Source organism: Pituophis catenifer, unplaced genomic scaffold (genome assembly GCF_029215685.1).
Source record: "Pituophis catenifer annectens isolate HBS135680 unplaced genomic scaffold, rPitCat1.0.hap2 SCAF_10, whole genome shotgun sequence".
Classification (NCBI taxonomy): Eukaryota; Metazoa; Chordata; class Lepidosauria; order Squamata; family Colubridae; genus Pituophis; species Pituophis catenifer.
This window is the reverse complement of record NW_027256890.1, coordinates 2,058,028-2,085,521: the sequence shown is the minus strand read 5'-3', so window position 1 is coordinate 2,085,521 and position 27,494 is coordinate 2,058,028. Positions and strand designations below refer to the sequence as shown.

Genomic DNA, 27,494 nt, shown 5'->3' with positions numbered 1-27,494 from the left:
TGTGCCAGATAGGGGTTTCTAGAAGCTGCCCCTCCTCTCCCTACGGATCAGCCGTTCAAGGGACACGCACCACCATCCGCCAGGGACCTGCAGGGAATCTCTTGCCTTTATAGTTAATTGCAGGTTGATTTCCATCAGCCTTCACTTCACCTGATGCCCCAAGCTTGGAAGGAGCCCTAACAGGACAGGAAGGCAGGCTGGGGAAACAAGTGGGCATCTTTAAAGCATGAGCCAACCAGAAGTTCGGAGTAGACCGGAGTGGACGTCTCACCTAAAAACAAGAAGACTTAGCCAAGGAAGCAGCAGCTGCTTGCAAGAAAAAGGGGGAAACGGCGAAGAAGGATCTTAGCAATAGCAATAACGCTTAGACTTATACACCGCTTTACAGTGCTTTACAGCCCTCTCTAAGTGGGTTACAGAGTCAGCATCTTCTCCTGAGTGACAGAGTGACCCTGAGGAGAACCGCCTCATTTTGAGAGGGGCATTTCCTGATGGGAAGAGTGGTCAGCCCAGTGGAGTCCAGTGGGCTCTTTTTGCTGGAGGCTTTCAAACAGGGGTGGAAACCACTTGTGTTCTTAAACTGAGCAGGGGTGGACTAGATCAGGGGTCTCCAACCTTGGCAACTTTAAGACTTGTGGACTTCAACTCCCAGAATTCCTCAGCCAGCAAAGCTTTGCTGGCTGAGGAATTCTGGGAGTTGAAGTCCACAAGTCTTAAAGTTGCCAAGGTTGGAGACCCCTGGACTAGATGATTTCCTTTCCAGCTCTTCTGAACCGTAATCCCATCAGCCTCCGACAGGTATGCAAATTCAAAACTCCACCTCCCATCACCCAAGACTCAGCGTTCACTAACAACGGGTGAAGCAAAGTTTCTGTGCTTGCACAGGCTGCAGACTGGATTGCCCATAATATCTGTGCAAAATAGGTCCCTCTATACAGAATGCCAGCAGCCAGGCAAGAGCTCCAGCCCAGCCTTGCCCAGACTCTCTGGTTTGGTGTTTTTTTTTTTTTCCTTCTAGATGGCAGACCTTGGCTGATCTCGAAAAGCTGGATCTGCCGACTTTGAAAGGAGACCACCAGGAAATTTGAGAACCGAAGTTACATGGCAAAGTTGAAAAGGAAAAAAAGAATCGCAGAAGAACTGGCAACTGCAAAGTGCTTGTCGTGGTTGCCAAGAAAACTCCACGGATATGTTTCATGCTGTCAGTCAGAGTCGAGTTCGCCTCAAAGGAGATTTTACAATTGCAGCTTTTTCAAAAATCCCCAAAGCGGAAGGTACAGGAGGGGGTGTCCTGCTGCCAGCAGAAAGGAACAGAAAGTCCGCTCAATCGGCCAGAGTCCCTCTCCGAGCTTAATGGGCCTTTCGGGGGGGACGACACACATCGAGGGACCTTTCTTCTAGGATGAGGGAGGCCAGCAACAAAGGCCCTTTATAGGTCTGACCTTCAGCACAGACCAGGCTCTCCTCGCTGGACCAGCTGCCAAAGCCAGGCAAAGGGGCCACCTCCTCGTAGGCCATCCTGCGCTCAGCCGGCTCCAGGTTTTGCCGCTGGATGGACTCCAGGGCCCAAATTGGGCCAGCGACAGCGGGATCCCCTCCTCAGTTGACCAAGCAGCGCACAGGGGGTCACCTACCCCTGAATGCCTGGTTGGATTCGCCAGCCGGCCCCAGTGCTTCCAGTCGGGAGGGCGAAGCGGAGCACGTTCAGAGGACTCGGAGCACAGGAGATGGAAAGCACCGGCTCCAAGGCGCAGGTTCACTGTACTACAGGTAGACCTTGCCTGTCCACCACAATTGGGATCAGAGTAGCTGTTGCTAAGCATGCAGCTGTTAAGTGAATCGTGTGGTCATTAAGCAAATCCAGCCCCCCCCCCGGACTGCTTGTTGGAAGCCAGCTGGGAAAGTCACAAATGGTGATCATGTGATCCTGGGATACTGCAAGGATTTTAAGTGCAAGGATGAGTCACAAGCCACTTTTTTTTCAGTGCTGTTGTAACTCTGAACAGTCACTAAACCAGCAGTTGTAAGTTGAGGGCTACCTGTACTTTTGTTAAAAAGAAATGCAGCTGTAGACTTTTTTTAGCTTCACTCCTTAAGGACGTCTGCTGATGTTTTAGCCTCTCCCACCCCAGAGGGGTCAGTCCCACCTCAACGGGGCTCTTCCTGAAACACGCCTTTGCTGTGAGGAGACTCTGTGACTCAGGAGAACTGCAGGGCCTGTGGTTGCCACAACCAAAGGAAGGAAGGAACTAGCTCAGTGTTGGTGAACATTTTCAGCACCGAGTGTCGAAACAGCTCCCGTTCCGGCACTCGGTGCCGAAAAGGTTCGCCAACATGCGCATGGGGGGGGCGCCAAGAACCGGAAGAGTAGTTCCCCTGTGCGCATACGCATCAGGAAGCTGACCTTCCGGTTTCCAGCGTGCACATGCGCACCAGTCACCTGGACTTCCGGTTTCTGCCATGCATACGCGAGCGAAGACCAGCTGGCCAGCACACGCATGCACACCAGGGAGCTGTTCTTCCGGTTTCCGGCGCTTCTGTGCACACGAAGACCAGCTGGCTGGCACACTTGTGCACGCCAGAACCCAGAAGAGCAATGGATGACGGCTGGTGTGTCCGGAGAGATGGCTCTGCGTGCCACTTCCGGCACACGCATGGGCTTTTAATATTTTTAAATGTTTTATAAATGTTTTTAAATAATTTTCGCAATGTTTTTAAATAATGTTCACATTATTTTTGTTGTAAGGCAACAAAATGTTATTTAATGTTTTTAAATAATGTTCACATTATTTTTGTTGTAAGCTGCCCAGAGTCCTTGGGAGTTGGGCAGCATAGAAATGCGATAAATTAAATTAAATTAAATTAAAATCACTGTCCTAGGTATTCTTGACCTCCCAGAGAAAGGGTGGGAGGTAAATCCAAGAAACAGCAATAACAATAGCCTTATATACCGCTTCACAGTGCTTTACAGCCCTCTCTAAGCAGTTTACAGAGTCAGCCTCTTGCCCCCAACAATCTGGCTCCTCATTTTACCAAAAGGATGGAAGGCTGAGTCAACTTTGAGCCTGGTGAGATTTGAACGGCCAAATTGCAGGCAGCCAGCAGTTAGCAGGAGTAGCCTGCAGTACTGCACTCTAACCACTGGGCCACCGTGGCTCATAAATAAATAAAGCATCATATAATCAGGTTAATATCTAAAATGGCTGAAACTTCGTCTATGGTGATTCTCAGTCATCCAGGTCATGGTTGTCCCAAAGTGCTTTTTCCAAAAGGCAACTGGCCTTTTTTAAAAAAATATGTTTCGCTTCTCATTCAGGAAGCTTCTTCGGTTCAACTGAAAAAACTTCTTGCATGAGAAGCGAAATGTTTCCAAAGGGAAAAAGCCAAGAAAGTCCAGCTGCCTTTTGGAAAAAGCACCTTTTGCTTGTTTCGTGTCGTTTGGTTTTGCAGAGGGAGCAGAAGCAGTTATTTCTAGATGCTGGTTTCTGAGATCCATTGCTCCGATCGAGGGGATGTGCAAAGCTGGCTGAGGAACTCTGGGAGTTGAAGTCCACAAGTCTTAGAGTTGCCAAGGTTGGAGACCCCTGCCCTAGGGCAACGTTTCTCAACTCTTGGCAGCTTGAAGATATGTGGACTTCAACTCCCAGAATTCCCCAGACGGTCACGAATTCCCGGAGCTAAGTCCACACACCTTTAAGCTGCCAAGGTTGAAGAATGCAACTCTGAGGAAATTAAATCAAAATATCCCAACAGCCGACAGACAGGCTCCCCGTGGGGGGGAAACGCGAGATCAGCTCCGTTGGTACATTCTTTGAGAGGAGGAAATGACTGAAGACTGAAAAAATCCAGGTGACAGCAAAGGGACCTGTTACCTCTGAAGCTCTGCAGCCTTAGGAGACCAGCCAGCTCCGAACTCTGCAGCTAAACCACCCATCAGGATTCACTCAGTCCCGGTTTCTCATCTCCAACTCTTATGAACTGAGGAAGAGTAGCTGAGTTCGCCTTTAGGAAGGGTTTTTGGGCCAGGCTGGTAGAGTAGCTGGAATGTGGGGAGTGGGGGGGGGGGAGGCACAAGCCTCAAGGCTGGAGGGGTCAGATATCTAAAGAGCCATCTTGAGGTTGGATTTGTGGCTTCCTAACACCTTGTGCATCACTCAGGACTAGAAACAATTGGTGGAAAAAGGCTGAACAGGTTCTTAAGATTCCTGAAACTTTCTGGCAGCAACAAACCTGGAATCTTCTGGAGGGAAAGCAGAAATATACGCAAGCTGCTTTTTTTTTTTTTCACTCAACGTTTTTATACATTAATTCCACAGGACTATTATAATTTGGAAGTATGCAGATAAGACAGCTGCTAAATATGGGTACTGCAATCTACGTTGTGATTTTCAAAGCTACAAACAAAAAATTAGCACAACAGTGGAGGGGAAGGATGAAAAAAGAAAAATAAAAAAACTGAGATGTATTTTTTTTTAAATCTAAGTCTAACTATACACATAATGAGAATCGATCTACAAAAGTATTTGGGCGCGCTACGTGAAGAGAGTAAAGAAGGGATGAGGCTGGTTTTGTGATTCCTGAGTTGGAAGACAGAAGTGGGGATAGGGAAGCTACACACTGTACTTGTACCTTTGATCTATGGGGTGCTGGGACACGAAAGTGCCCCTTCAGTGCCAACTACTGACCATAGGGCATCCACGGCCACAGAAGGAGGAGCTCTGTGGAAGCAATGTCACAGAAGAGAATTTAGCCCCTGAATCCTGGGTGTCCTGCACTGCAAGGGAGCGACTGCTTTGGCCGAGAAGAAGGTCGGGGGGCCAGCAGCATTCAGCCAATGCTCAAGAGAACTTCACTCCAGGAGAACCTGAAGGTGCCAGGCACCACATATAATAAAAGATCATCCCCATTAGCAGTTGGCCAGGCATCAGCTCTAGGGCAAACTTTCTCCTCAACAAACTTTCCCAGTAAGGTATTTGAATGGACTAGGCCCACCACGGAGAAGACGACCTCCGTTCTTGGTCACTAGCTGGCCCTTCTCGCCTTTCAAAATGCAAATCTTGACCTGGATCCTCAAGTCAATTGAGCATCTACAGACCAAGCCACGATGGTCCTCATAGAACACTAAGCTAGAAACCTTGAGCACAATGGCTGGGAAATCCCATCCTGCCAAAGCAGAACCGAATGCATCAGGCGAGGGCTTCATGCAACACCAGAACACAGACGAAATTTCATTTGCCTTTGGGTGGGGGGGTTGGGTTTTTTGTTTTTTTTTGTTTTTTTTTTTTTTGCCATTTTGAGTGTTCTTCCTTTGGCAGGAGGAGGCCAAAAATTACCCCCGTCTTAATTCACACCCACAGATGTATAAAATGCAGCAGGGGCACAGAAGCAAAGAGAAAAACTCCGAAAGGGCAGCTCTTAAGAACGTCCTCTGTCTTTCACATATGGCACAAAGATCTTTACAACGCTTACTTGAAAGTAATGTTATTTCCAAACAGGAATATTGAAAATTATAAGCTGGATGGAGGAGACCACTTGGGGGAGGAAGGGTTCCACCATCCTGACACTTCCTTGTCCTTACTCCTCTCTCACAAAATAAAAACCCCATTAGACAATTCCAGCCAAGCGCTCTTCCTGTATTCGACTGTATTCAGTCTGTATTCAATACTCGACTGTATTCAGTCAAGATCTATCTTTCAGCAGCTTCCAGCTTTAACCCAGCACGGGGGCTCACGCTGACCCAGCTTGAAGTCTATCAAGGCCTGTCTCCCCTTTCAGAAAGAGAGAAGGTGGCTACTAAAACACCTCATCAAGAAAACAGCTCGCCAATTCCCTAGGCTGGCATTGCAAGTGGGTGGCCCACCACATCGTCTGAAAATGCAGCTTACCAGGCTGTTAACTGGAACTGCTCAGTGGATCCCCAAACCTGGTTGCACGCATGATGCAAAGAATAAGGACTCGACTTCAAAGCAGGACTCCAGGTGGAATCCACCTATCAAATGTCTTTGGAGACGCTTCTTTAGTGTTTGAACAGAGGCAGGCTGTCACTAGGGAAATAGTTCTCCCTCATCCCTGAAAGGCTTCATAATAGTTTTGGCTCCAAAAGACCTTGATTGACTCACTTTCTAAACTTTTAAAAAATGGGTTTAATGCTACCACTTTAATCCGTAGCTTTATTCTTGCGAACGGTTCCTTTTTATGATTGCTTGGCTTTTCTGGTACATTGTTGCAAATATCCATATACTGGTGCTTTCACTTTATCCATCCTTTTAAAAACAAAAGCAATGGATAAAATAAAATGCCAAGAACAAAAATGTTCAAAGCCTCCAACCACGCAAGGAATCGGAGGATGGTTGTGGAACATTGAAAACTCAAAATGAAACTCTTGAAACTCCTTGCAGTCACCAGGTGATCTTGCAGGATTCAGAAAGAAAGGGGAGCAGAAGATTCCCACCCCCACCCCCCAAAATCAGGCAGAAAATTATATAGGCATCATGAAAGGAGGGCAGGCAGAGGAAACAAGACCAATGACAGAATTCGGTTTTCCAGGAAATCGTCTTGCATAGGGCAAGAACTTCTTAAGGTGGACAACCTTTGGCTGTGGGACACACACATAACTGCCAGAAGCCCTTTGGAGGGCCTTGAGCAACCTAGAGCTGGCAGGCCTTTTGGGAATTTTAGGCATAATCCTTAAAACTACCCAAGAAAATCAAGAAATTCCCAAATTGTTGGCTCTGGCCTTCCAGCAATGCCATGGCATTGCCAGAAGAGGTGTTGGCTTTTGCAAAAATGCTGACTGCTACCAATGTGCCGTTTGGTCTTTCCAGCCAGGATCCCTAAAGTTTTGTAGCAGGCTGCGAAGTTTGGAATGAGCAGAGAGGAGGGAAAAAATGGGAAGGGGGAATTATGGTAGCTGAATGTCTATGGAGACTCTCCATCCTCCAGGTCATGGTTGTCCCAAAAGTGCTTTTTCCAAGAGGAAACTGGACTTACTGGTTTTTCTTTGAAGACGTTTCGCTTCTCATCCAAGAAGCTTCTTCAGCTCTGACTGGATGATGAGGAATGGAAGGATTTATATTCTGTTCCCCCGCCCCCATCCAGTCAGAGCTGAAGAAACTTCTCGGATGAGAAGCAAAACATCTTCAAAGAAAAACCAGAAAGTCCAGTTGCCTCTTGAAAAAGCACCTTTGGGATATGGTAGCTGAAGTTTGACCTATCTAAAGGGCAACAACAGGACATAAGCCGTAGGTGCCTTGAAGTCAGGAAACCACAGGCTGAGCTGCAAAAATCTGGATGGCCAAAAGCACATGATTGACAGGAGGCCTTTCAAAGCGTCCTCAAAGGTTGGAGCCACCGAACTTTCAGGTGGCAACAAACACCAGTTATGACTTAGAACAATCTGTGGTTGTCACCACAGTAATTACAGGCTGCAGCACTTATATTCCTGGGTGTGAGAAAGAAAGAAATAACTCCCCTTCTGAGTTATTATCCCTGTCAAACTCTGCCCCCCAAAAAAGCAGAGAAGCAGCCAGGAGGGGGGGAGAGAATACTGGTTAATTCATAGCCCAACTTTTGATCAGCCCCAGACCTACTCGACTCCTAATTGTATTTTGCAATGAATTGCACCAGATGCTGAAGTTATAATCCAGGGTGTCATGGAAGGACAGGGTTGAATCAAATGGTGGCTGCCTTCGCTACGCTTTGCATGCACACACACAAGCACAACACACACACACACACACACACACACCGCCAGAGAGTCCCTGAATAGAATGTCTATTTGAGATTCTCCGTCCTCCAGGTCATGGTTGTCCCAAAGGTGCTTTTTTCAGAAGACAACTGGACTTTCTGGTTTTTCTTTGAAGACGTTTCGCTTCTCATCCAAGAAGCTTCTTCAGCTCTGAAGAAGGTGAAGAGCTGAAGAAGCTTCTTAGATGAAAAGCGAAACGTCTTCAAAGAAAAACCAGAAATTCCCTCTGCCTCTTGAAAAAAGCACTTTTGGAACAACCTGGATAGAATGGTGACTTTATATTAGCTTCTGTGAGTATAACGCAATAGGTAAATTTCTAATAGATGATGTTTTAGGATTTAGGATTTTTAGGATTGGTGCTCTTCTTTCGAGCGTCCTCAACACAGAAACCCGAGAACTGCAGTTTGACAGGATGCTGAGCCCTTGCAGGCGCTCCCAATCTCTGACTAACACCTGGAGGAAACGGGGCGAGTCTTGAAACACTGAAGGATTGGAGAGTTCATTCCCTCTCTGACCCGAAGCGCTTACCTTCCCAAACTGCTCGAAATATTGTTTGACATCCTCCACGGTGGTGTTCACAGACAGGCCGCCTACAAATATTTTCTTAGTCCGTGTTACCATCTAGAAAACAGAAGGAGAAAGAGGCTGCAGTGCAAGATTCAGAGTCGTTAATAATAATAATAGTAATAATAATAATAACAACAACAACAACAACAACAAATAATAATAATAATAAAAGAACTGGAAAAAATCATGAAATATCACAACCTGGCCATCAAAACTACACGGCTATGGATGAAACATGTAACCGTGATACCCATTGTCATCGGGGCACTTGGTACCATGTCCAAGAATTTTATAACATACATCAGCAAATTGCAGCTTCCTGCAATAACACCAGCGGAAGTGCAAAAAACTGTGCTACTTGGAACATCGTACATCTTAAGAAGGTACTTGGTTGATACCTAGGACGCTGGCAGTAACCCCTATCAACCATTAGCCCCAGTCAGTGGCATTTGTGATGCATTTTTGAATGTCCAGTTGACTCAGTTTCATGTTTAATGAATAAAGTAAATAATAATAATAAAAGCTTTTGCAAGAGAAGGTCCCAAGGCAGGCTGGGCTGGGAACAAAGCTGACCCATGTTCTGCAGAGGTCCCAAGCAGAAGGCCTCCTGCTCTGCCAAAAGATGTCCAGGAGTGGAGAGCTTGTGCTGCAACCTAAGCGCTCCCACATTGGGCAGCTTGCCTTCAAACAGCCTGGATTGCAATCACAAAGCAAAAGAACCAACCAGCCACAGCTTCTTCTGCCCCAAGGAGATTGGCAACATTCTGTGAACATCACAAAGTGGCATTATCTCAAAATACTCGGATCTCCAGTCAGCAAGGTCATTTCTGACATTGGATTTTTGAGGGATTCCCTCCCTCCTGCCCTCCTTCCACCTGGAGCTTCTCTTCATTCACATGCCAGAAGGCTTCTTAGGAAGAGCCCAACAGGGGCCAAGCTGTGGCCTATGGGGCCTATTATGAGCCTCAGTGCCGCCGTGGTTAGAATGCAGTACTGCAGGCTATTTCTGCTGACTGCCGGCTGACTGCAATTTGGTAGTTCGAATCTCACCAGGCTCAAGGTTGACTCAGCCTTCCGTCCTTCTGAGGTTGGTAAAATGAGGACCCAAATTGTTGGGAGCAATAGGCTGACACTGTAAACCACTTAGAGAGGGCTGTAAAAGCACTGTAAAGCGGTATATAAGTCTAAGTGCTATTACTACCCTGTTTCCCCCAAAATAAGACATCCCCTAATAATAAGCCCAATTGGGCTTCTGAGCGCATGACAATAAGGCCAAGTGCTTATTTCAGGGTTCAAAAAAATATAAGACAGGTCTTATTTTCGGGGATACATGGTATTATGGGCATGTTATGCTGGGATAGATGAGGTCTTCCCATTTAATAAACAGTGCAAAGTTGTGGAATTTGTGTGCTTTTCAGCATCACCAGCAAACAGAAAGTTTGGGCCAAACATCCCCTGCCAACTCATTTTGCCAATTTCTGTTTTCATGGCTGTGGCTCTCTCTTTATGCTTTTGCTGTTTGCAATGTAGCATGGATCAATTTGGCACCATATTACATTCTGTATTGCTCTAACTTTTGGATTATGTATACTTTCACAGAACTGGATTTCTTTCAGAATACTTGGCTTCCACTTCAATAGAAAGCAAACTAAACGTGGGAAGAGACAGGAGAGAGAGAACGAGAGAGATGAAACAACACGCCAAAGTGCATTTCAGAAGAGACCACGGGAGGACACCCAATTTCCAGCTCCAGAACACCTTAATTTTGAAGGATCTTGCAACCACCTCGGCCTGACGCCTTCGCCTTGCAAGAAGAATCTGCCTCGAATGACTCAACGGGGTGCAGAGTTAATCCACTGCAATTCTCAGTCTTGAAAGCCCTCCGTTGCCCCCCATCCCCCAAGCAAAATACCTTCTGTCACCAAACTGCTTAATGGAATTAACCCAGTTCCAGCCCTGAGCCGCAGAGCTGTTCCTTGGACTACCTGATCTGCTCGGCCACCTGCCCACAAGGAGCCCAGCAGCCTCTCGGGCTTATCTGGTGGGGGAGGGAGTATCAGGAGAGCTCAGCAGAGAACCCTTCATGGGAAAGGAGAGCATCCAAACTCAATGCTTCCCAGGTGAACTTCTGCATGTGGATCCCACCCTTTTCCGGCAGTTTTCCTTTCTCAATGTTAGATGGTGATGTTCCAGGATGAGGGCTCCATCTAACCGAGGAACGTGGCCTTTGTGGCTGGGAATATTTTGGTCTCTGTGGGTATCTTTTTGGTGCCACCAGGATGCCTGGTCTCATCCAGTTTTGGCCTTTTTCAATAATTATTCTTAATCTTGTGGCACACCTTGGGAAGCCCGCAAGCATGTATCTAACATATGAGCCACAGTGGCGCAGTGGTTAGAGGTCAGTACTACAGGCTACTTCTGCTGACTGCTGCAATTTGGCAGTTCAAATCTCACCAGGCTCAAGGTTGACTCAGCCTCCCGTCCTTCTGAGGTTGGTAAAATGAGGACCCGAATTATTGGCAAGAGGCTGACTCTGTAAACCACGTAGAGAAGGCAGTAAAGCACCATGAAGTGGTATATAAGTCTAAGCGCTATTGATATCTAACAGAGCTGGCAGTCTAATTAAAGGTAATCCTCAACATACGACCACAACTGAGTCCAAAATTTCTGTTGCTAAGTGAGAAATATGTTAAGTGAGTCTTGCCCCATTTTACGGCTTTTCCCACCACATTCATTAAGTGAATCACTGCGGTTGTTAAATTAGCAAAAGGCAGCTGTTAAGTGAATCTAGTTTCCCCATCGGCTTTGCTTGTCAGAAGGTCGTAAAAGGGGATCACATGACCCCAGGACACTGCAACCGTCATAAATATGAACCAGTTGTCAAGCATCTGAATCAGTGGTGGGTTGTCCCCGGTTCACACCGGTTCTATAGAACCGGTAGTAAAACCAGCGGGAGGCTCCGCCCACTGACCCTGACGTCATGAAAATGCTTCTGCGCATGTGCGGCCCCGTTGCGAACCGGTAGTAAAGGTAAGTAGAACCCACCCCTGATCTGAACATAAATCACAGGACCATGGGGATGCTGCAATAGTCATTAAGTGTGAAAAATGGTCATACGTCACTTTTTTCAGTGCCGTTCGCTGTAACTTTGAATGGTCACTAAACGAACTGTTGTAAGTCGAGAACTACCTGTACTACTCCGCAACAGCATTGTGGTCTCCTGGCTAATGTAACAATGCCATACGCTAATAATAATAACAATAACAACAGTAACAATTATTTTAATTTGAAACAAGGGAAAGCTGACAGGTTGCACACAAGGCAAGTCCTGCTGCTGGCATGGGGGAGGGGGGGTTAGGGATTTTAAGGACTGTGGTGGGTAAGGTTGGTTTCCCAGAAGCAAAGTTGCTCCCATTTGTGAAAGGCAATTTGATGCAGTGGTTATAGCGCTGGACTAGCACAGAAGCCAGTGTCTCTCTCAGTCCAACTCACTGATAGGTTGGTTGTTGTGGGACAAACAGGAGGCGGGAACATTATTTACAGTGCCTTGAGCAGAGGTGGTATTCAGCCGGTTCGAACCAGTTCGGGAGAACTTGTAGCGGAGATTGCAGGTGGGCCCACCCCCCCGCCCCAGAGTTATGCCGTCCTATTTAGCTACATTTTTGAGCCCGGGTGCATGCACAAAAGGTGCACGCATGCGCGAAGCAAGTGGTAAAAATAAGTGAAACCTACCACTGGCCTTGAGTCCTATAAAATAAAAGCAGGATATAAATCTAATGAGGAAGAAATAAAATCCTACACTCATATGTGGGAATGACCTTGAAAGACACAGGAAGAGCCACAGACTAAACAATCACGCAGGAGTTCTCCCGTTTCACGGAAGGAAGGAAAGGAGGCGTGGGAAGCGTTTCAGAAGGGACCCTCCCTATCTTCCTAGGGAGTAAAAAGGAAAAGAGAGGGGGGGAGGCTTTCAGACTTGCAAGATTCTGTTCATTTAACCTTACAATAAAGAGAGAGCTAGAATTTCTTCCGCTTCTTGTCTGGAAGGCCTTGAAAGTCTAATCTTAACCCACCCTCCAACCCAAAAAGGAGGAGAAAAAAAATTGGCCCTGCCCCTTTTGTGACGCCCAACATCCCTGGGTGGCTCCCCCAAAATGCTGGAATGATGAGAGATTGAACTGCAGCCTCTGGGCCTGCAAAGGTCTGCCCAAAACGTGCTGGTCCCAAATGTGGTCATAAGTTGAGGACTACCTGTATAAGACCACCATTTCGTGAGCCGTGGTGGCGCAGTGGTTAGAATGCAGCATCACAGGCTGACTCTTTCCATTGCCAGCAGTTCGATCCTAACTGGCTCAAAGTTGACTCAGCCTTCCGTCCTTCCAAGGTTGTTAAAATGAGGACTCAGATTGTTGGGGTAGGCAGGATGCCGACTCTGTAAATTGCTTAGAGAGGGCTGTGAAGCACTGTGAAGCAGTATATAAGTCTAAGTGATATTGCTCTTCCTTTTCCCCTTCCTTCCATCCATCCATCCATGGTACACAATGGTTAGAATGCAGTATTGCAGGCTGACTCTGCCCACAGCTAGGAGTTTGATTCTGATCGGCGCAAGGTTGACTCAGCCTTCCATCCTTCCAAGGTGGGTAAAATGGGGACCCAGATTGTTGGGGGCAAGTGGCTGACTCTGTAAACAGCTTAGAGAAGGCTGGAAAGCACTGGGAAGTGTTATATAAGCCTAATTGCTATTGATATTGCCTTTCTTTCTTTCTTTCTTTCTTTCTTTCTTTCTTTCTTTCTTTCTTTCTTTCTTTCTTTCTTTCTTTCTTCCTCCCTCCCTCCCTTCCTTCCTTTCTTCCTTCCTTCCATAACTCTGCCCACTGCCAGAAGTTCGATCCTGACTGGCTCAAGTTTGACTCATCCTTCCATCCTTTCAAGGTGGGTAAAATGAGGGCTCAGATTGTTGGGGAAAAGATGCTGACTCTGTAAACCGCTTAGAGAGGGCTGTAAAAGCACTGTGAAGCGGTATATAAGTCTAAGTGCTAGTGCTATTTTTATAATTGTCAGCCGGTATCGCCACAGCTCAAAATAGACTTGAGACTCCCGTGGTTCAACCCAAACAGATTTACACTAGTGAAGCGTCCTCACCATCTCTGTCTTGGAGAGAGCTGGTGGCTCTACTGATTGGCTCAGCTTTTAACTCTGCTGGCCCTTAAAGCAGCCCAGGTCAACAGGATGGCTTTCCATGGGACACAAAGAGCCCATGCTTAATAAATAAGGTTTATTAAGTGTTAGTTTTATTTATATTAAAGTTTCTTAGATCCCTCCTTTATTAAGTCACTCAAAGTGGCGTTTTACACAAAACGCACAAACCCAGTAGCTGTGGCTTGCAAAGCTTTCCTGACGGTTTTCTGAGTCGTAACCATCCGTTGGGGACTCAAAAACGGACAGAGGAACAAAGATCAAAATAAAGATACAAGCTACCAGACCACAACTGAGCATGATGGCCAAACATATCAGTTCAGGTGGGAGCTGAAACTGTCTATGGATTCTCTGTAATGCAGCCACCACCCTGAAACTCCTTCAGATTTTGTCATTTTCATTTCTGCTGCCTAGAAACTCTTGTGGCTTACGTTTTGCATTTGGGTGCTCTGTTTTACAGTTTCTTTTTAGCTTACTTTTTTGCCACTATTTTGTTTTGCTTTTGTTCTGAAGACCAACATACCGTACTAGTTTTTCTTTAAAATAAAAATGTAACAATTAGATGAATTAAGTGTACCTACCTTGGGCTGAGCTCTGCGAGGGAAGGCGACCTTTGGGTCAATCTGAAAGAGAAATGATTGTTTTCCAATCAGGTTGGTGTATCTACAGTTTTTACTGGGGACCAAATATTCTCCAGCATCGTATACAGAAAAATAACACGGCAGCATAAAAGAACATGCATGACGAAGAATATGACAACTTGCTGGTGAGGCAAGGATTTTGAACCCTAATCGATCATCATTTAGCAGAGCAGCATGGCAGCCAAAAAGACAAGGGAATCATTTGCAAGTATGGAATTTCAAATCACGGAAAGTACCGGTAATAGTTCCATTACAATCAAAAATCCAGTCATAAGTCAATTGTCATAAGTCGGGGCACCTACATGAATAGAAATAATTTTATGGCCTTGTTTGCAGCAGTTGTTATATGAACCATCATCCATTTAAATCAGAGGTCTTCAAACTTGGCAGCTTTAAGACTTTATTTAACTGGACTTCAACTCCCAGAATTCTCCAGCCAGCATAGTTAGGTTGCTTCTCTCCTTGATTAGTTTCCACTCGTTGCTTCTTGTCCTGCCTTCTGGTGCTTTGGAGAATAATTTGTCCCCCCTCAAATACTGGAAGACTGCTATCATGTCCCCCCAATTCTTCTTTTCTTTAGACTAGCCAAACCCAAATCCTGCAACTGTTCTTCACTGATTGTAAACCTCTTAGAGAGGGCTGGAAAGCATTGTGAAGCGGTATATAAGGCTAAGAGATATTGCTAGTGTCCTTCCTTCCTTCCTTCCTTCCTTCCATCCATCCATCCATCCATCCATCCATCCATCCAGTATTACAAGCTAACTCTGCCCCGCAGCCAGGAGTTCGATCCTGACCAGCTCAAGGTTGGCTCAAACCTGCAGCCATTCTTCATGTTTTAGTCTCCAGGCCTTTAATCATCTTAGTTGCTTTTCTCTGAACTTTTTCCAAAGTCTCCACATCTTTTTTGTAGTACGGTGGTGACCAAAAGGTTCCGGAAGGGCAACCTTCCAAAATGTGAAAGGCTTCACAGAGCAAAAACTCAAGGCCCGTTTTGGAGCACAGGTGACGGAATAAGGGGTTTTAAGTTAGCAAGAGGCAGGGTGCAGCAGGGTGGGAGGGCAGCAGGAAAACTGTCTCCTTCCAGAACAAGCCATTTGACAACAAAATCAGCCTCAGAGGGGATCTCAACATCTGGAGGTGAACAGCTGTTTGTCCCGGATGTCTCAATTTGCATTCCTGGTCTGGGAGGCCTGAAGGGATTAAAATCCCATTCCTGTGGAGACCATGTTGTCTTTCAAACAGCTCACCTGAGAAGGGAGCCTAGGTGACTCTACTGCTGCTTTATTGAGGAGGGGAAGGCATGTCAGCCAGAGAGAAGGGAGTCTTTGCTGCGGCTGATGTAAGAGCGGGGTCATTACATCCATTACAGGCTGGGGGTGGAGGGGTACAGGGAGCCCACCCCCAGCATAAAGAGGAAGAGCGTTTGGCAGAGAGAGGGGAGCCCTCCCTGCCATGCGGGGAAAGTCGAGGCCTGGAAGCATCTGCCCTCCGGTGTGGCAGCTTGGGGCGGCTCCACCTTTCCCAAGACGTGCCAGGTGCCCGGAAGGCACAGCTCTCAAGAGGCTGAACTGGATTCTGTGGCCTCACCTCCTCTGCATATGGGTGACTCCATCCACCCACCAGGGTTAATAATACACCAGCTGGAATGGGCCAAATTCCCCATCGAATTGTGCAGGTGGACCAGTTAGGTGGATGTTTTCTCTGAGGCAGGAGAATTCCCCTCCCCTCCCATTTCTCTGGGGCAAGACTGCCCACCTGCCTGGTCACAACATCTTTATGGAGAAAGGAATGGGCAGCAGGGAGAGGTGGGGCACGGCCCCACAGATGCAATGATACTGTAACAACAAAAACCACGGCTTCAGAATTTGCTTGGTGTGATGCACACATTTGGGGGCCAAAATCATGGAAATTTTGGGGACCATGAGGATCATCTAGTCTCTCCCTCTGCCACAGGGAGCAAAACCACCTAAGCCATCCGTCCAGCTTCCTCTTGAAACCCGCCCAAGGACACCGTGTTTGTTAAGGATACTGCAGGCGCCCCCTCTCAGAGTGTCCACTGGGCGGAATGGAAGGCTGGGGAACCAGGGAGGCTGAGGACCCCTGGACTATACCATCCAAGACCGGATATTCCCACCCACAATCAAGTCCTTGGCCACTAAATGCCTTCAAGAATATCCTCTTCCACCCCTCAAGGATTCTCTTCTTTTGAAAAACATTTCAAATGCAAATTTGGAAAGTCTGAAAATACAGGGGGTAGGACTAGGAGACCTCCAAGGCCCCATCCGGTCTTGTTATTCTATGTCCTATGTTCTCTCTAAATGAGGCTGCTGAAGGTCCATGCGTTCATGCCACACAAGCCCTGGTGAAGGAATTCCTTCTGGTGTCCTCAGTTTGCTGAGAGGGCATCACATCAGCAGCTCCCTCACTTCATTGACTTTCCACCCCAGGAAAGCAGAGGTTGTCCTCTGCAGGGCAAAGAGCCAGCAAAGACCGGGCTTTTGAAGGCCTTTCCAGCTGCATGCAACACAGCAAGGTTCCCCTGTTTTCTGAGCTGGCCAGCAGGCAGAGCTGCTTCCTTTTCCTATTCTTGTTCCTTTCTGCAACCCAACAAGACAGACCCAGACTTCAGAGGATCATTAGAACTGCAGAAAAAACAACTGCTACCAACCTGCCTTCCACGGAGGACCTGTATACTGCACGAGTCAAAAAGAGGGCTGTGAAAATATCTACAGACCCCTCGCATCCTGGACATCAACTCTTTCAACTCCTACCCTCAAAATGATGCTATAGGGCCCTGCACACCAGAGCAACTAGACACAAGGACAGTTTTTACCCGAACGCCATCACTCTGCTAAACAAATAATTCCCTCAACACTGTCAAACTAGTCACTAAGTCTGCACTACTATTAACCTTCTCATTGTTCCCATCACCTATCTCCTTCCACTTATGACTGTATGACTGTAACCTTGTTGCTGGTATCCTTAAGATTTATATTGATATTGTTTCCTGATTGCTTATTTGTACCCTATGACTATCATTAAGTGTTGTACCTTATGATTCTTGATAAACGTATCTTTTCTTTTATGTACAGAGAGCGTATGCACCAAGAGAAATTATTTGTGTGTCCAATCACATTTGGCCAATAAAAAATTCTATTCTATTCTATTCTATTCTATTCTATTCTATTCTATTCTATTCTATTCTATTCTATTCTATTCTATTTCTATTTCTATTTCTATTTCTATTTCTATTTCTATTCTTCTATTCTATTCACTGATGGATTGGCCGCCTCCTTTCTTTACATTTACTGTGAAGAATCTGGGCCTCCAACTGTCCCACTGTCCCAAAGATGGACCGTGCCTTCTTCTCAAATCCCCCTCCCCACAAAAGACCCATGGAGAAAAGTTTATCTATTGCCTTCACTCATCCTGACAATCTATCTAGATATCTGGCATTTTACACTACTGTGAGTGGCTTTAGTGTATTTAATTCAAAATTTACTTTATACATCAGTTTCCATCATATCAGATTTCGAGGCAGGGCCCTGCATGAAATGGAATATGATATGGTTGATAAAACCAGAAACATCACAGGAGATGCAAAGGAAGGCAGAGACTTCAATTGTGAGCAAATTTCATTGAACGCAACCAGGATTTTTAACTCCAGGTAGACTTCCACATTGTTACACTCAGTTAAATCGAACACCTCCAATGTGGGATTCTCTGGACTACAATTGCTATGGCCCATGTCATTCTCCCCACGCTCAGCGATGGGAACTGTTGTCTTGGACTGGATAGGCCACAATCCTGATGCCATTTTGTTCATTTTTTGCCAGCTGAATGCAAAAGACACTGCCTTCCCTAACAACATAGATTTTTACAAAACTTGAACCAACAGAATTTCCTGAACTATTAAGTTTTTCTGTTCTAGCATATTTATTCGATTTATGATCCAGGGAGCATGGACCTGAGGAAGAATGATTTTATATGCTAGATAAGTTCCTCCCAGACTACCAAAAACATTTGAACTGATTTAGGGGAAAACACAAAAAGTACATTTAAGCAGACCAATCTTGCTCAAGGTTCCCTGGCCATTGGCCAAGAGGTTTTGGGAATTCTGCATATGGGCAGAAGGGCTAAAATCATGCAAAATCCTAATAACATCCTTGAAATTAAAAGGCAGTAGATCCTTCGCAGATCCATTGACCCTTTACAACTGGTATAAGTGCATCAAACACTGTGGGTGATTAAACTCAGGTGAGCCTATTTATGGCCCCTGAAAGATCTCAAGAACATGCCACCAAAATTCAGCACCAAACTAACGGAAGTCACAATGGGGATAGTGCTATTAAGCAGGTCTATTTCATCCTTAACCCCCAGAAAATTTGCAATATGGCCCTAAACTTGGTGTACTTCCCTCCTGGGGGACCTGAATTACTGTTGCAGGTCATCAACCAGACAGGAGACAGAGTTCAGTGCTGCCTTCTTGGTTCAACCCCAACCAATCAACGGTACCTTGCTCAATAGTATTAACTGTGGGAGGCATCTTGGAGTCCTAGTGGGCAACAATTTAGATATGAGCCAGCAGTGTGCAGCAGCTGCCAAGAAAGCCAACACAGTTCTGGGCTGCATAAACAGAGGGATAGAATACCACTTTATAATGCCTTGGTAAGGACACACTTGGAATACTGCATCCAGCTTTGGTTGTCACAATGTAAAAAAGATGTTGAGACTCTAGAAAGAGTGCAGAGAAGAGCAACAAAGATGATTAGGAGACTGGAGGCTAAAACATATGAAGAACGGTTGCAGGAACTGGGTATGTCTAGTTTAATGAAAAGAAGGACTAGGAGAGACATGATAGCAGTGTTCCAATATCTCAGGAGCTGCCCCAAAGAAGAGGGAGTCAAGCAATTCTCCAAAGCACCTGAGTGTAGAACAAGAAGCAATGGGTGGAAACTAATCAAGGAGAGAAGCAACCTAGAACTAAGGAGAAATTTCCTGACAGTTAGAACAATTAATAAGTGAAACAACTTGCCTCCAGAAGTTGTGAATGCTCCAACACTGGAAATTTTTAAGAAGATGTTGGATAACCATTTGTCTGAAATGATGTAGGGCTTCCTGCCTAAGCAGGGGGTTGGACTAGAAGACCTCCAAGGTCCCTTCCAACTCTGTTATTCTATTCTATTCTAGTCAATCCTACCAAGCCATCATGCTACCATGATGGCGTAGCAGCAAATAGCCAGTTTTCCATTCTGGTTTTGTAAACCAGAAGTGGCAACTTCAATTTGCACATCACACTTGACTAAGGATTTCCCATTAAGCAGGTTGGCATGCCTGGTACAAAACTCCTACCAGGGCAGAACCTTTTGGGTGGAGTAGTGCCCAGGTCGGTCTGGCACTTAGCCCATGTCCTTAAATCTTTAGTGAACTTTCTTCTAAAAATTATTTCCCAAATGCAGACGACCAGACACACGTTCCAGAGGCAAATGGGATCTCCCTAAAGTTGGAAAATAGGACTTCAGCAGACCCCAAAGTGGTTACCAAATTTTAATTTGTCATGTGACAGGAAAGGAAATGGTGAACTACAAGTAATTGTCACATTTATATTGTGTCCATTTACATTTTAATTAATGGGAATGAAATGAAAAGAACCTTCTCACTGTTTTCTGGCACCCTGGGAAAACAACAGGTGCATTTTCTTTGTATCTTGTATGCTATGACCCCACTTATTTTTCATAGTTTCCCTGACAGCAATAAAACTATTGTTTTTACCCCAAAAACTCCCTTCAGTGCATGCACTCTTAATCTTGCCACAAAAATTGCAGGGAATTTGTCCAGGCAGTTGTCAGGATTTAAAACACAAACACACACACTTTGTCCAAAAAAAATTCCTGACGGGGGGGTTGCTTCCATGGAGGAAATGCTGCTGGTGCCCCATCATTCTTATCAGGAGCACCTGGTGACCTTCCTCCTACATGGCATCCAACTTCCTTTCCTTGCAATGCAGTGCCCCAAATTTCCCACAATGCTTATAAGAAACCCAAGACTGGCTCCAAGGAGCCTGGGGGTTTCTTTGTAACAAGCAATCTCCCCCCCCTCTCTCTCTCTCTCACACACACACACACACACCGGCTTCTTCCGGGATGCTGGCTGACCAAGGTACCCCCACTCCAAGCTTTCGGAGTTCTGCTCCTGGCCAGATCCTAAGAAACCTAAAAGCAAGAAATTCTGGGCATCTGGGCACGGTGTCTTGGCTACCAGCAGACCCTTGTGCCCTTTGCACTGTGTGCTGTGTTGCGATTGTGTGGGAAGTGCCACCATCAACCACCATCTACCCTGTTTCCCTGAAAATAAGACCCAACCGGAAAACAAGTCCTAGCATGATTTTTCAGGATGCTCGTAATATAAGCCCTATCCCCAAAATAAGCCCGTTAAGATCGTCAGCCAGATGGATGCACTTAGTACCGTATTTTCACCCAAAATAAGACCTAACCAGAAAATAAGCCCTAATGCATCTTTTGCAGCAGAAATTAATATAAGACACGGTCTTATTTTCGGGAAAACACGGGTAGTTTATCGGCTGACCTTACATGGAAGGAGCTGAAAGCCTGATCAGACCATCAGAGTGAATCCTGGGGGCAGGTGGGGGCTTCTCTCCCATTTGCAGATTTTCTGGGTCTGTGTTTTGCCTCCCTCCCTCTCGCTGTGGAACTTCCATTCGCTCTCACAACTGACTCTGGCATGGCCCCGTTCCAGCAGCCTGAAGGCAAGGTTCAAAATATCTTTTATTGGAATGTGTGTGGGTTTTTTTTCCTGATTCCAAGCTTTATTGGAAGGCCTTTTAAGATCAGCATACCTGCAACTATAACCCCTCCGTAGCAATGCCAGACACCTGCTGGTCCTGTTTACATTTTAAGGGGAATATAATAAGAGAGGATGAAATTATTCGTGTACCCTTTTTAGCATGCCCCAATGAGCTCTATTATATATGCATGGTTGATTCCTACAGATAATCACCTTTCTCTTTAAAAAAAGAAAAGAAAGAAAAGCTAATTATAACTTCAGTGCTATCCAATCTGAGCAATCTTTGTATCCACTCATTATGCCACTAATTAATTTTCTGGGAGAAAAATGATTTTTTTTAAATGGCAATTTTTTTCCCGTGGAAAAATAAAAGAATGAAGGATTTTCTGCCCCACTTCATGGGGATTCCCTCAGGCTCCCAGTGAGTTTGTGTCTTGGAATTCAGGACTCCCTAACCTTCACACGTATTGTTTTATTATTTTGCTCTCTCACTTGGGGCCTGTGGCCCCTCAGGGGATAAAAAGGGGCCCGGGATGACAGCCTTACCACCTTGGGCAGAGGCTAGGAAGAGCCAAAAAGCATATTTGGGTTTTGGTGCATTTCAGAGATAGGCACATTGTGGGACACATCTGCTTGTGACTGCTGTGCAGGGTTTCTCAACCATGAAGACGTGTGGACCTCAACTCCCAGAATTCCCCAGCCAGCAAAGAATTCTGGGGACTGAAGTCCACACATCTTCCAGTTGCCATGGTTGAGAAACACTGGTCTAAAGGATGGTGTGCTCCTTTCATCCTTTCCTCCTTTCAGGATGGTGTGGTCCTTCGCCCAATGACCCTGAGCACAGAAAAAAAAAATCAGAGGCTAGGAATCCAGCCTGCTCTTTCCTGACATCCTAGCTTTCCAGAGGCAGAGATTATATTTGAATAGGTAGGAGCACCCAATTCTGGAAATTCTCACCTGCAAGTTGAGAAAGCCCTCCTCCCATTTCATAAATAATTCCCATTTATGGAAACCCTCCAAAGACGACGACTGTTGATTTGCGTTCTCTTGTACCCGATTTTTGGATAAGCCTCCCATCCCAATGCCATCCTATAGTTCTTTCTGTCCGGTTACTGGAGAAACATATACTTTTTATTTTATTTATCTGCTTTTTTTCTAACCACAATCCTGTGGAGGTAGTTGGGTCTGAGGGACAGTCACTTGTCCAAAGTCACTGGGTGAAGGGCAACTTGAACCCGGATCTCCTCAATCACAAATGTGAAGTAGGGGACAGAGGATAGGAAGCTGGACTGGCATCAGAATACAGAATAGCAGAGTTGGGAGGGACCTTGGAGGTTTTCTAGTCCAACCCTTACTCAAGCAGGAGACCCTGTACCTTTTCAGATTTCTTAAAAACTTCCAGTGTTGGAGCATTCACAACTTCTGGAGGCAAGTTATTCCACTGATTAATTGTTCTCACTATTGTGAAATCCCTTCTTAATTGCAGGTTGCTTCTCTCCTTGATTAGTTTCCATCCGTTGCTTCTTGTCCTGCCTTCAGGTGCTTTGGAAAATAGTTTGACTCCCTCGTCTTTGTAGGAGCCGCTCAAATATTGGAAGACTGCTATCATGTCCTTCTTTTCATTAAACCAGAAACACCCAATTCCTGCAACTGTTCTTCCTATGTTTTAGCCTCCAGCCCCCTAACCATCTTTGTCATTCTTCTCTGTACTCTTTCCAGAGTCTCAGCCCCTTTTTTATATTCTGGTGACCAAAATTGGATGCAATGTTCAAAGCGTGGTCTTACTTACCAAAGTAGTACTAATACTTCGCATGATCTTGATACTATCCTTCTGTTGACGCAACCTAGGGCTGCATCAAGAAATGCAGCTTCTGGTCCCCACCCATCCCCAGCACAGAAGCTCCTAAGGGCGTTGGGCCAGTTGCTCTCTCCTACCTCGTAGGGCTGTTGTGATGAGAACAAATAGGAGAAAAGAGCACTACAGATATGGTGTCTTGAGCTTCCATACAAAAGGCAGGACCGATCTCCAACAAATAAACCCCATAATGTCCCTCTGGCTATTAAGGGACCAACCAAGCCAACTCATGGCCTGGGGTCTGCATAACCAAATTTAAAAGGAACTGGACAGATTCCCAGCATGGGGAAGGCTGGGAGCCTCTGCAAGGAGACCCTCCCTCCCTCCCGACTGGTCTCGCTTGCCATGCTGGGCTGAAGGGCAGCCAGGAGATTGGTGGCTCCATGTTATTGTAGGAACTCCGCCAACACCTTCCATGTCCTGTGAACCAGGCCATCATCCCATTGGCCCATTAAAGGCTTTATTGATTTGGGCGCAGCATCTTGTATGAACACAGCCGGTCTGTTTGGATAACCCAAGTAAAGAGTTCAGCGTGTTGTGGGAACTCAGCCAATTATTATTATTATTCCAAAGGGACAGACAAGGATTCAGAGTTAGTGTTCCAGGTCGCTGCCTCAATCACTTGCATCCTTCTGACAACCACATTTCCTTTCCCGTCCTGCAAACTGAAGTCCAGCTGCTTTACCAGAAGAGTTGGGGGGGAGGGAATCTTTTGGCACAACGAAACATTCAGGAGAAATGTCCAAGCCTTCCCCCATTTTTTTTCTTTGCCATCACGGAAAGGGGATATGAGCCTTGGTGGCACAGCAGACTAAAGCACTGTTAAGTAACACCAGCTGCCTGCAATTACTGCAAGTTCAAATCTCACCAGGCTCAAGGTTGACTCAGCCTTCTATCCTTCCGAGGTAGGTAAAATGAGGACCCGGATTGTGGGGGCAATAAGCTGAATTTGTATAAAAAAGAACACCGCTTGGGGGGGGGGGGCGAAAGCCCTACTAAGTAGGTATATACAAAAGTATGAAGGCTATTGCTTAACGCATTGTAAGCCACCCTGAGTCTCCGGAGAAGGGCGGCATATAAATCGAACCAATCAATCAATCAATCAATAAAGGCACCTTTCTCAATCTGGTGCCCTTCGGGAGCATGGCAAGAGGAGATTCTGCAATGTGACATCCCCAAGCATCTGGAGGGCACCTGTTTAGAGAGGGTGGGCTTGGACCCCAAAAGTGGCAGGGCAAGGAAAAGTTAAGGGGTACCAGGGCAGTTCAAACGATGCAGAAGTGGTACGTGACGATGCTTGGTTACTGCCATGTACCAAATAAATTGAACAGAAAATTCAGTGAGGCCCTCAACTTACAACCCTAATAGAGCCCATGGGTCGTAAGTCACTGCAGCCGTTAAGTGGGTCACCATGTGACCACATGGTAAATAAATGGTAATGGTAAATAAAACTAAAACTAAACTAAACACCTGATTTTTATGAGCTTTCTCGCAGCAGTTGTTAAGCGAGTCTGATTTATCCAATGGGTGTGTTTTGCTGGAAACCAAAAGAAAATATCGGAAATCATGGTCACCTTACTACAGGATGTTGCAAACACCTGTAAAGGTAAGCCAGGTACAGAGCACCCAAAATGCGATCATGTGACTGCGAGAGTTGCTTCTGAATCAGAAATTCTGAATTGCAAGTCCCTGGGGGGGGGGTCCATCATAACTTCAAAAGGTTGTTAAGTTTAAGTATTAGAAGTATTATGTTATCTATAGTGGAGTTAAGGTTTCAGGGGGGGATTTAGTAGTCTGAGGATAGATAGGTTAATTTAGCTTATGATTGTTAATTGAAATACCCTGTATTTTGCTCTGGGAAGTCTGGGGGGGGGAGGGGAGGGAAAGGGTGGGGGGAATATTGGGGGGGGGAAATTCTTTTTTTTGTAAAACTTTTTAATAATAATAATAAAAAAAGGTTGTTAAGTGACCAATTGTTACGTCGACGGCTACTTGTATCAAAACACATGCAAAACACATGCCTTGCAATGGAACCAGCTTTTATTGCGATTTATAAATGTCACCCTCCCCTTTTTAAGCCCAGAGTCTAAAACTGCCTAAGTGCACCCCCACCCTCCTCTCCACAAAATAGAGGGAGGGTGACCAAGGTCAACTGTAAAATTGGAAGGGAAAATTGGAGATCATCAAGACCAACCCCATGCTCACTGCAAGAATCCAAATTAAAACATTCCCATAGACTAGGAGTGCCCAACCTTTAAGCCTGGCGGACTTCAACTCCCAGAATTCCCCAGCCAGCTTTGTTAGTGAAGAATAGTAAAAAAAACTTAAGAGCTGACTTTGGGGGAAGAAGGGACAAACATGAAAAAAGAAGCCCAAAAAACTCCACCCTGAATTTGTGTTTGGCACCAGAGCCGGTAGGGAGAAATGTTAACAGGTTCCAAGATCCTGTTGCCATATCCTAAAACTCTAAAGTGGCATTGCTGGTCCACCTTCAAGGGCTGATAGGAGCCACTGCTCCCCAAGGCCCTTTGGCTTTGAAACTAACTGTACAGTTGAAAGCAGTTGGGATTTTTTACCAATGTCCAGTCCTAATCTGCCTCCCTGTTGATTTGCAGCCATTACTCTGCACTCCAGAATGATAGAGAAGAAGCCACATCATGCTTCAGACCAAACTGGCATTTATCACATACACTTAAAAGTCCAGCCTTCCTTGACTCATCTACAGCAGGGCTCCCCAACCCCCGGGCTGCGGTTCACTACCAGACCTTGAGTCATTCGGAACTGGGCTGCCAAAATGGCCTAGAATAGAATAGAGCTGGAAGGGACCTTGGAGGTCCTCTAGTCTAGTCCCTTGCTCCAGCAGGAGAACCTCTACCATTTCAAGCAAGTGACTGTATAATCTCTTCTTAAAAACCTCCAGTGATGGAGCGTCCACCATTTCTGAAGGCAACTTCCGTTCCACTTGTTAATTGTCCCCACTGTTAGAAAGTTTTTCCTTAATTCCAGGTTGCTTCTCTCCTTGATTAGTTTCCCTCCATTGTTTCTTGTCCTGCTTCTCTGGTGCTTTGGAGAATATGTTGACCCCCTCCTCTTTGTGGCAGCCCCTCAAATACTGGAATACTGCTATCATGTCTCCCCTAGTTCTTCTTTTCTCTAGACCGGCCATACCCAAATTCTGCAGCTGTTCTTCATCAGTTTTAGTCTCCAGGCCTTTGAGCATCTTAGTTGCTCTTCTCTGAACTTTTTCCAAAGTCTCAACATCTGTTTATCTAGTATGGCGGTAAAGCACATGAACATATATCCCCACTTGCATGAGTAGCGTGCAAACATGCTCCATTTGTGCACTTGCTCACTACTCAGACGGAACCAACCCCTCTCCCCCTCCTCTCCCCTTAGCCGGTCTGCCAAACCGGCAAGGTTGGGGAACTCTAGAGCAGAGATCTCTAACCTTGGCAACTTTAAGACTTGTGGACTTTAACTCCCAGAATTCCTCAGCCAGCAAATTCTGGGAGTTGAAGTCCACAAGTCTTAAAGTTGCCAAGGTTAGAGACCCCTGTTCTAGAGTGGCTGGGACAATTGAGGCAGGCTATAAATTGGAGAAACAAAATGGAGTTACCTAATCCCTCATTTCCCCAGACAGCATGGCCATCAGGCTCCTTTCTAGGTTTTGAACTACTATACACAGGGTGTCTCCTCAATGTACGACCACAACAGGGACCATGACTTCTGTTGCTAAGCAATGCGGTTGTTAAGTGACCTTTTTAGGACCTTTTTGCTGTAGTTTTTAATCATGCAATTGTTAAGCAAATCCAGTTTTCCCCATTGATTTTGCCAGAAGCCACCTGGGAAGTTCTTCTCAGTTCTCCAGGTCATGTTTGTCCCAAAGGTGCTTTTTTCTCAAGAGGCAACCAGACTTTCTGGTTTTTCTTTGAAGACGTTTCACTTCTCATCCAAGAAGCTGAAGGAAAAGAATTCAGAACTGAAGAAGCTTCTTAGATGAGAAGCGAAACGTCTTCGAAGAAAAACCAGAAAGTCCAATTATGTCTCTTGAAAAAAGCACCTTTGGGACCTGGGAAAGTAATAAATGGGAATCCTCTGACTACAGAATGCTGCAACCATCAAAAATACATGCCAGTTACCAAGCACCTGGATTGTGATCACGTGACGGCAGGAAAGTTGTGACAGTCGTAAATACGAGGTCATCATAAACTGCTTTTTTCAGCACCATCGTTAACTTAGAATGGTTGTAAGTCGAAGACTATCTAAATTGTCTGTGGATGTGGAGGTTGTATCTCCTAAAGATCACGCAAGGCTTCCTCCTCCTGTCACCACTTTGCTCTTTGATTCCATTTTGATTCACAGCCTTTGCTCCAACCTGTTGCCACAATGCCAAAGCCCGCTGGCACCACACTGAACAGTTCCAAAAATCACCATCCCAGCACCCACAATTCACAACAGTTGTCTGGGAACTCTTGGATTGTACAACACTATATCCAACAGACTTTGGAGTCGAGAATGTGGAGACCCCTCCCCAGAACACCACGGTGTAAGGGGACACGCTGGCAGATTCCTGGTGAAGCTAAGAGCCAAATTGCTCCATCCTGAAACTGAAGGGCCCACTCTGCCCCCACCCTTCCAACCCCCCACCCCCCCACCTGGGAAGAAAAACAAACACTTCCGACTA

The 27,494-nt window shown here is 45.9% G+C and overlaps 1 protein-coding gene across 2 annotated transcripts in view; it reads right to left on the bottom strand.

Moving 5' to 3' along the window:
• MSI1 (musashi RNA binding protein 1) overlaps positions 1-27,494 on the bottom strand; it is a 70,046-nt gene that overhangs the window by 36,680 nt on the left and 5,872 nt on the right. For both annotated transcript variants that reach the window (XM_070950481.1, XM_070950480.1), the window contains exons 5-6: positions 14,092-14,133; positions 8,276-8,368 (exon numbers count right to left, since the gene is read on the bottom strand). In XM_070950481.1, the coding sequence (XP_070806582.1) occupies positions 8,276-8,368; positions 14,092-14,133 (135 nt within the window). The remainder of the gene's footprint in view (positions 1-8,275; positions 8,369-14,091; positions 14,134-27,494) is intronic.